At 42.6% G+C, this 10,458-nt stretch overlaps 1 protein-coding gene across 1 annotated transcript; it reads right to left on the bottom strand.

The window, feature by feature from the left end:
• Positions 1–1,976: 1,976 nt before the first annotated feature.
• LOC149251896 (uncharacterized) lies at positions 1,977–7,142 on the bottom strand. Its single transcript, XM_089454020.1, has one exon. The coding sequence runs from the start codon at positions 7,140–7,142 to the stop codon at positions 1,977–1,979; it is 5,166 nt and encodes a 1,721-aa protein (XP_089310146.1).
• Positions 7,143–10,458: the final 3,316 nt, after the last annotated feature.

Below are 10,458 nucleotides of genomic sequence, written 5' to 3'. Positions count from 1 at the left end.
TCAAAGACCCTCCAAGACCTTGTTAAACAAGAAGCAACAAGTATACCTACAAGGTGACAAGTCAACCTCATGAAGGGGCTATTCGGCCTACCAGAGAGACTATATATAAGAGAGATCGACTTCATTTGAAGTATCATCCAAAAAATAACATAAATAATTTTGATCAAGAAGAAAATAAATACCTAGAAGAAGAAAAGAAGAGGAGAATCCGAGGAGGAGAAAAATGAAGTTTTGAAGGATTGTTTTTGGGCCATACACCTTACATGTGTGAGATATTTAGGGATACTTTCAGTTACAAGAAGATCAAATTGCAGAGCCATCAAGAAGACACATTTTGGTGCCAAGAAGACTTATTTTGAAAGTCGAATTATCAATAAAGAAAGTACTCCTCAAGCGAAGAAAAGAGAAGTCTAATTTCTCCATCTTTTCCCACACGTGTGAAGCTAGGTTTTCTGTAGGAAGGCCAAAAGTTGCTGTAAAAAATTGTAGGTTCGAAGTTGAAATTGAAGGTGGAATTGTAGTAGTTATGAAGATAGTTTGACTTGAGTTGAGTTTTCTAGAAGATGTTCCTCAAAGGAAAGGTTTGACTTGGTCTTGGAGGGGTCTTGGTTAAGGGTCATAGGTCTTGGAATTTTTCATTTGAAGTTCTATAAGAAGAGAAGAGTTCTTGTGGGTTTTCCTATCAAAAGGAGATATTTTGGCCCTGGATGATATCCTATATCTTGTGTCCTCTTGTCTCATTGTTCTTTCATTGTTTGGTAGTTGTTTGATGATAGAGAACACTAATAATAATCAAGTGAAATAAGAAGCTAATCAATTGAAGCAACAATACATCACAAGGAGTTATCAAAGTCAGAGAAGTCACCTAATCTAGTTTCCCATAGATTACTCAGCATGGTTTCAGAGCTAAGGTGACAGGACTAAAAGAGGCAACTTGAAGATCATCATTGAATAAGGATACATAAGGACCGAGCACAAGGAAATCATTGAGGAGGAATAAGAAGCACTAATTAGAAGTATTCATCCCAAGGATCACATCATCACATCATCACAAAGATAAGAAGACCTACCTCCACTAAAATAAATAAGAACTACACATTTTCTACCTCCAAAGGAAGCAAGAAGAAGCATTTCCATCATCATCAAATAAATCAAGGTGATCTCCCTCTCATTGAAGAAAGGATCACTTTTCAAAACATACTTGAAGGAAGACATCTTCATCAAGAAGGAATCTTCTATTATCAACATCATCAAGAAAACATCAAGTTGAATATATCATCATCAATGAGCATATTCACTTGACAACTAAGTATCTTTACATCTGTTTGAATCTACTATCAACATGACTTCATTCTGCAAGGAGAGAAACAAATTGGTTGGGTCATCAAACTTCCTTGCATGCAAGAAGAGGCCCTATATTTGATCCTCATAGAAAATGAAGTCATTGAATATGTCAAGGGTAATGTCTCCAAACCATCTCATGAACAAGCTCAGGAACTAATGAAGTATATGAAAGAGGAAATAAGGACTCAAAGAAATCTTATAAAATTGATCAAGGATTCCCTCATCCCTTATGTCGTAAAGTTGGAGAAACAAAGGAAATCTATGATAAATTGGTAGAATTGTTCTCCATGAGCACTGTAAGTGAAGTTATATATTTTAGAATCAAGCTATACAAGATGAAGTTATAAAAGGAAGAAGGCATAACATCATATCTTAAGAGGGTTTCACAAATAATACCAACTACAAGAGTTTTTTTTTTTAACATGATCGTCTACTCTTGTATTATAAAAAACTGCTGTAAGCAGGAGCTGTTACATAAGATGAAAAGAGAGAGAGGGAAGAAGTCCAAAATAGGCTCGCAGTCCTTGACTTCTGAGAGTTAAGCTTAGTGAAAATGAGTTGAAATAGGAAACGACTGTATTGCCGAACGAAGAGGCCAGCCAGAAGACAAAATTTGCTTGACATATGACTGTTTACCAGAACTGATTAACCGAGTCTTCCACCTGGGGCTCCTTTTTGCTGGCCTTGGTAGATGCTTCTGCTTGCATGCTTTGCGCGATGGACTTTATGTAGGTAATGGCCTCCTCCAGGTGTTGGCATCTTTCCTTGAGTTTCTCTATTTCTGCCTTCTGTTTCTCGAGTTTCTTCCTCTTGGACCTGCTGTCTGCATGAAAGTCATCTTCGAGCTCCTTGTGGTGTTTAACGAACCGAGCAATCATAAAGCAGTGTTCTTTGCAGAGGGTGCAGGTATCATTTCCCAGAACGCGGTCCAGCGGGGTCTCCTTCTTTTCTTGGCCCTTCTGGGCTTCTTTCTGCTTTCTGTTCTCAGATGGCTCTGCCATTTCTAAAAAAGGAGGAGTTAGATAACAGAGATACGATGAGTGATGCGGTTTATACCTGAGAGCTGAAGAAGAAGCTATCTCTGCACGGATGCTTTGCTGTCGGCCTCGCTTGATGTTGAATGACTGATCCCGGTAATGAAGCAACAAGCGCTTGGTGAGACAAGCGCTCAGTTGGCTTCTGCTGCTGAGGGCGATTCTATTCCTATCGAAACCCACTTCGATCCACAACTGATTCAGATTGCACAGAGAAATGCTGGGACGGTCTGGAGAGGGAAGATGGATATAAAGAGGAGAGGGAGGCCTGTCATGATGAGAGGTCAGATTATTTTTATTGGGGAAATCTGAATGCGTATCCTGAACCAAATCCCTGCTGCAGTCGGTGAGGGGGAGGAGGGGACGTTTACCAGCATTCGGATGGAGAGAGGCACGCGTGAAATAGAGATGCTTTGCGCTGATAACGAAGGTGCAGAATGAGGAAAGCATGGAAGAGAGTGCGTGGTGGAGATCGAGGAGAGATTGACTACCAGATTGACTGAGGAGAGGACGAGTTCTGAGGGCGCTGAACAGATGGTCTGAATGGCGGCTGAATCTGCTAAGGGATTGCCTTGTCATAAATCTTTTCGCTCTCACGCACTTGTCCTTGCTGTCAGCAGCTAGGTGATCTGCATCTGCGTTGTTTTCTCTTAGAATGTGAAGGAAGGTTGGGTCTCCCAGGTGTCTGAGGTTGTCGTGAATCCTGATCTTGATGTTGTTGAGGCCTTCCTTAATAAAATCTCTGCCTGAGACCATAGCGGCAATGATAATAGCCGAGTCCCCCAAAATTAGTGCATTCCTGATTCCCAATCTAAGCAGAAGAGAGGTCCCTAGGAAAAGGCTGTATGCTTCAGCTGCATTGTTGGAAGCGTTCCCCAGGCCCCATTCATAACTGAGAATGCTTTTCCCGTTTTGATCTTTGATGATGCCCCCTGCTCCGGCTTTTCCCGGGTTGTTCTTCGAAGCACCATCGAAGAGAAGAACTGGGCGCTTCTGATTTAAAATCCACTGTTGGACCTCTTCCTTGGATCCTCTGAGTTTCCAATTTGGCCTTGCTTTGTTAATTGATGCCTGAGAAGGCTGATTTTGATTGTGATTGAGACTAAATTTGCTATACCAGTCTCTCTCTTCTTGGAGCCAGCTCGTTTGGTCTGGAGGAGCTATGTAATTTGCACTGATGGATTCAGAGATGCTGGCTATTGTCTTTGCCAGAATACTAGCCATGTTTGGCTCTTTGTTGTTAAAAACATAGTTGTTTCTTGCTAGCCAGAGGTGCCAGCAAAGGGTGGCAGGGATGCATTTCCACACTCGGATGAGATTGTGCTTACCTTTCCTGGTGTAGGGGTAGCTGTTCCTCCAGTTTTTCTGAAGGTTGGGAATCTGATCAAGGCTTTCTCGAGATTCCATGGGACTTATCAACTGTTTCCAGCAGCGATGTGCTAAGGGGCAGATTAAGAAGGTGTGCTGGATGGACTCCTCCTCTGCTCGACAGAAGCAGCAAATTGAAGGGCCCTGAATTCCTCTTTTCCTTAAGTTCTCAGCTGTAAGGATTTTCCCCTTGAGGAGTGTCCAATTGAAATATTTCACTTTGGGGAGGCACTCTGACTTCCAAGCCACTGTGTGCAGATTCCACTTTGCTGAGGGAGATAAGTTTTGCAGAGTTTTGTATCCTTCTTTCACTGTGAAATTCCCTCCACAGGGGTCCCAGATATATCTATCTTCAGTCCTCATATTTGTTGGAGCAGAACCAGAGAGAGAAAGCTTGAGGTTGATCCATTGATCCTTGAGGACGGGGGGTGTTTGAATATCCTTCCAGTCTAGCCATCTATTGTGGTTCCATAAAGAGATGTCGAACAGGGATGTTAGCTTTCGTGCTTCCATCCAATCCTGCAGGGGTCGAAGGCCTTGTAGAAGGTTTCTCGGTTTTGAACCCATGATGCGGTCCAACCAAATCTTGGTGTCCTTTCCATTTCCTGGGAGTTTGGATACATTTTCTTTGAAGTGAGGCAGGACTTTTTTGATCAGTCTCCACATTGGTGTGCAAGGCCTGTCTACAATTGCTTCAGTGAGGATGTTAGAATTCGGACCTCTGAGATATTTCCGTTTTATGGCCTCTACCCACCACGATCCTTTGTTTGAGAGAATTTTCCAGATCAGTTTGAGCCCCAGAGCTTGGTTTGAGAGATTTGGGAGTTTAATGGAGAGGCCCCCTTTTTCATAAGGGAGGGTTACCTGATCCCACTTTACTAGACTGAATTTCTTGGTCTCCTGCTTTCCTCCCTGCCAGAGGAAACTTCTCATGATGAGTTCCATGTGTTTATGAATGCTGACCGGAGCCATAATGACTGCGTACTGGTAGATTGGAAGAGCTGAGAGGACAGCCTTAATAAGAATTGTTCTACCGGCTAAGTTGAGCCAAGAAGCTCCCCAGCCCTGAAGGAGGCCTCTCATCTTTTCTATATGTTTTGTCCAGACTTCAGACTTAACAGAATCCTTAGCCAGAGGCAGTCCTAAGTAGGGGAAAGAGCTCCAATTCCTTTGTGCCGGAATGTCCAAAATCAGAGATATTCTTTGTTGAATTTGGGGAGGGACATTCCATGTGTATATCCTGCATTTTCTATTGTTCAGTTTACCCCCAGAAGCTGAGAGAAAAGCATCCAAAACTCTTTTAAATCTCCTTGCCATTAAGCTGGAGGCTCCACCAATTAAAAGAGTGTCATCCGCGAAAAGCGAATGATTTATCTCTTTTATCCCTCTTTCTATACAGATTCCCGGGATCTCTTTGTTGCTGCGAAGGTGATCAAGATGGGTACTCAGAGTCTCAGCCATGATAATGTAGAGAAATGGGGAAAGGGGGCAGCCTTGTCTCAGCCCTCTAGAACTTCTGAAATATTTGCTGGGTCGGCCATTAATCAAAGGTGCAGTCCAAGGGTTGGAGATGCACCCATTGATTATGCTAATGAAGTTGCTTGAGATCCCAAATTTTTTTAGAGCTGCTGTTAGGAAGGAGTGGTCCACACGGTCGAAGGCATTGGCCATGTCCAGTTTGATTATCATTCCTCGTTCCCCTCTGTTGTTACTGCTGTGGATGGCTTCTTGTATTAGGATGACATTATCTGTTATTTGCCTGCTTGGAACGAAACCCCCTTGATTTTCAGATATTAAAAGAGGAAGGACTTTTTTGAGTCTATTTGCAAGGATTTTTGTTATAATCTTATAAGAGACATTGCATAAAGAAATGGGGCGAAACCTGTCAAACGAGAGGGGGTTTGCTTCCTTGGGGATCAGGGCAATGTGTGAAGATTTGGTGTTCTCTCCCAGCTTATGATTTCTGAAGACATTCTTTATCATCCGGACAAAATCTTTTTTGATTGTTTCCCAGTGTTGTCTGTAGAAGGCAACCGTGTATCCGTCCAGACCCGGAGCCTTATCTTGCTGCATGCTGAATGTAGCTGCTCGAATTTCCTCTTCAGTGATGTCTTGGTCCAGCTCTTGGTTATGTTCCTCTGATAATTTACACTCTATTTTACTGAGAAAGTCTGCGCTATCCATTTGCTGAGGTGCTGAAGAGAGGAGGGCCTTGAAGTGATTGTAGGCTGCATCTTTGATTTCTTCTTGGTCCTTCACCTCTTTCCCATCGACCTCAATTTTGTCGATTTGATTGCCAGCTCTCCTGAGTTTAATGTTATTGTGGAAAAATGAGGTATTCTTGTCGCCGGCTTTCAGCCATAGGCAACGAGATTTCAATCTTTGTTCCTCCTCCTCTACTCGATTTTGTCGATAGAGTTCTCTGTAAAGATTTTTTTCCAGCTCTAAATCTTCTTCTGAATATTGGATGGACTCTTTGTCTTTATGCCACCGCTCCATCTTTGTGATCAAGTCTGTTTTTTTTTTCCTTTCAGCGATCGCCACTTCCTTTGCCCATTGCTTAATGACAACACGGAGGTGTTTTAGTTTTGTTTCCCAGACAAAATGAGGCGATCCGATTACTTCCTTTTCCCACTGATTTTGTATGAGGGCACGAAAATCTTCTTGAAGGTCCCAAATTTTGTTGTATTTGAAGGGGAGTGGCCCCAGATTGCGGTCTTTGACCAAGTTGAGGATCACTGGCTTATGGTCCGATGCTGAGGCGTGGATTAAGTAACTCTTAATGGACTGATAGTTCTCTGCTATTCCTTCCTGAATTAAAAACCTGTCCAGTCTCTCCTTAATATTATGAGAGCCTGATCTTTTATTGTTCCATGTATATTTGCCGTTTGACAAAGGAGTGTCGAGCAGATTGTATGACTGAATGATGGATTCTAGCTTATCCCGAGAGGTGTCTGCATGAAAATTTCCCCCAAATTTTTCTTGCACATTTCTTATGACATTCATGTCGCCCCCGATGATTATTCTACTGTTTTGGATAGAAAGGAGATCTGCATCTATGGTATTCCAGCAGCTGACTTTATCCCTGTAATGATTTGGGGCATATATGTTGTAGATGTGGAAAACTTCCTGGGTGCCTTTGTTTTTCATATCTGTTCTTATCCACCAAGTGCAGAGATGTGAGTTGATAATTTCCCAGTTATTCTTGTTCCATATTGTTCCTATCCCTCCTGATGCTCCATCTGAGCCTATAGATAGACCTGTGAAATTTTTGAAGTGCTGTATTTGATGTTGAAAGTCCTGTTCAGTGATTTTGGTCTCCTGGATAAGGAGAAGGTCTGGGTGTTCCTGATTTAACAAATCCTTTATTGCTTTCAGCTTTAAGGAAGAGCCCATCCCCCTGCAATTCCAAGAGACCAAGATCATTATTTACCATTTGTTGGGTGGGATCCAGACTTCTCCTTTACCTTTTCTCCACTCCCTTTTAGCTTGCCTAAGTATGAGTCCATAGGTTGCTGTGTTCCCGTTGCCATCTCCTTTGCAGCTGTTTCATCTCTGAGTTCCTTGTTTGTCTTTCGGCCCACTTTCCTCGGGGGGTCGGTGGGCTGATTGGCTTCTTTTGCTTTGTTTCTGGTGAGAATTCTTTCGATGGTGGGAGGGGGGGAAGGGGGAGGGTTCGAGCGGGGAGAAGCTGCCCGAGGGGAGGGAGGGGGAGAAGAAGGTTCTTCGGCAGACAAAGATTCGAAAGGGTTGGAGGAAGAGGGGAAAGCTGAGTTTGATGGGGGGGGGGGCGGGGGGGGAAGGCTAGATTCCGGGGGGGGGTTTGTGAGTGTTTCCCTGTGTGGGAGAAGGCTTTTTCCTTTTGACATGTTCCCATGAGCCCTCTGCATTTTCCTCGATATTCTCTACTTCATTAGCTTTTAACTTAGTGCATCTATTTGCAAAATGGCCATACTCGTGACATACCTTGCATTTGAAGGGGAGCTGCTCGTAGTCCAGCTGCTGTATGTGCATCCATTGGTCCACCTTTATCTTTATAGCTTCTGGCAGTCCTTTCCCTAGGTCTACTTCCACGCAGATCCTTGCGCATGCATGCATGTTCTCCCTTGGTTCAGATCTGTCGATGTATTTTCCGACTGCATTTCCTATTGCTTTGACTGATTCGTCCCCCCAGCAGTGAAGCGGCAGGTGGGGGAGTCGGACCCAAACTGGGACCGCGTTTGGGATATCCATTTCCGGGTCGAAGTCCGGGGTCCATCTGTTCAGATAAAGACCTCTTGTATCCATGAAATAAGGTCCATTGCGGAAGATGAGGTTCTTGTCTTCTTTCGATTCAAAGAGGAATGTGTAGTATCCACGTCCGCAGAATCTGATGGCGATCTTTCCTTGGATCATTGCACTCCAGTTGCGCTCGACCCATTTTTGGACTGATCTTGGGGAGGGCCAGAGCCCGGTGAACTGGCCTACAAGGCCTCTTTCTGCCAGTGCTATTGCAGATTTCCTTGGCAAGGCAGGAGGAAGATTGACCTCAGGGATTTCATCCAGTTTTTTTATAAACTTTGTTACTGAGGGACGAGGTCTATCATCTGAAGGTTCAGAGAAAAGAGAGGCGAAGATTTCTTCTTGGTTCTCAGAGACTGGGGGAGGAGGGGCGGGCCCTGCCATTGCAGGCCCGCTAGGTCAAAGAGGAAGCAAAGCGGAGGGGAGGAGGGGAGCCCCGAAGGCAGGTGCCCGTGGGAGGAACGAGACACAGGAGGAGGCGAGGAGCAGAGCCCAGCCAGGCAGGGCCTGGGGGGCGAAGGCAGGCGCGCGCGGGAGTTTCAAATCGCCAGAGCCGCAGGGCCGAAAATCGGATCCGTGGTGTGAGAAAGACTTCCAACTACAAGAGTTAGGGGAAATAAAGTCCGATAAATAAATGACCACCGTTGTGCTCAATGCACTACCTGATGAATGAGGTAACTTTGTATCAAGTATCTGTGGAAAGAAGGAAGCCATCCCATTTAGTGAACTTTAGTCATTATGTAAGATTGAAGAAACTAGGTTGAAGGTAAAAAGCGATGTGGGATCAAATGAACAAGTTGACACATTTGTTGCTATGGCTAGGAGAAAAAAAAGTTCGGGAAATTTGGTCTTGATAAAAAGAAGAAGATCGATATGTATAAGATCCAATGATATGGACGTAAGGAATATGGGAATTTCAAGAGAAATTTTCCTAAACTCAAGAAGGACAAGAAGAAGAGAAAGGAAATAAATGAAGGCCATGTCACCGAAGAAGTGGAAGAACCTGAAAAGAAGAAATAGAAGACGGAGGAAGTGAAATATATCTACTATGACTGAGATAATGTCCTTCACATAGTTCTTTTCAATCTTGTAAAAGGATATTTATCATGATAGGAAGCATCACAAGAATGATAGGATGCATTAGAGCTAAAATAGAGATGACCTCATCATAAAATCTTGAAATGATAGCTGAAGTAGAGGTCTACATGGTTGTAGAAGTCATCATGATAGAAAGAAATTAATTCATGGCATCTCCATTAGAAGCATACAAGGAAAACCATAAAGGTAATATATATGGTTGGAAGAAAGTCATCTAGCATGATAGAAGATAGAAAGGCAAACATGCATCATCAATATTAAGGAGCATTTGCAGGATGAGGATAATCAAAATCCTCCATTGGAATAATCATTAGAAGGTTCACCTCTACTTTTAAGAGGAAAGTGTCTCGCTAATAGTCTATGGTCCACCTTGTGTGGGATCCACTGGTAAGGTATGCTAATGAAGATGTGCAACATGTCAGTTGACTGGAGTACCTTAGCCTTCAAAGGAAAGGAAGTCGTCGAAGGAATTCAAATGACCACATGAAGGAATATGTGTGTTTATACTTGGAAATATATAGATAAATTCATGTCATCACGTAGTTGTAGTTAGAATGATTGAATGCTCTATCTCATGAGCATGATAAAAAAAGAAGGATTCATTACTTCAGGAAGATGCATGAAGACATGAAGACAATATGCCTAGAACTTGTTCACATATTGATAATATGAAATCAACATAATATGAACTCATATGGAATATGAGGTGGTTGACAATGATGAAGGAACTATGTATAGAAATTCCTAGGGAAGAAATATGTGAAGAAAAGAAGAAGAGTTTGTGAAAGGTGCAACTATAGTCTTGTAAGATAAGATATGTGATCAACATCCAATAATTAGAAGAAATAGCTATGCCATCTCCATGGAAGAAGAAGGTATAAAGACCTTGATATGTATGTTGGAAAAGGAAAAACCTTGGTAATATTTGTCTTGGAGATGGATTCATACATGTGCAGGATGTTAATTTTGCAAGAAGTTGATGTCATGATGAAAGGCCATCTTAAAAAGGTAACTTTAATTTTCATTTTTTGGAAAAAGATATGGTTGGGTTGAAATACGGCTACCAAAAGAGAGTTGTAGATGTCACCTACAAATGGCACTCATGAGATTGGATAGAAAATCCTGAAAGAAGCATGACCTTGAAAAGGTAGTTGTAGGAAGGAAAAGCCAAATGTGGACTAGAAGATCACTTTCCAATAAAAAGGATGGCATGACTATTGGTTCAACCCTATGATTTCTTGAATGAAAGTAATGGAGAATATGGATGATTCCCTACAAGAAGATTTGGAAGATGAAGGCTCCATGATGAAGAATATGGCGTTCATGACATTGG

Source organism: Pinus tabuliformis, chromosome 7 (genome assembly GCF_031772625.1).
Source record: "Pinus tabuliformis cultivar Carrire ecotype Pingquan chromosome 7, CPIR1, whole genome shotgun sequence".
Lineage (NCBI taxonomy): Eukaryota > Viridiplantae > Streptophyta > Pinopsida > Pinales > Pinaceae > Pinus > Pinus tabuliformis.
Note: the sequence above shows the minus strand (reverse complement) of the source record. Positions and strands in the feature narration are given on the sequence as shown.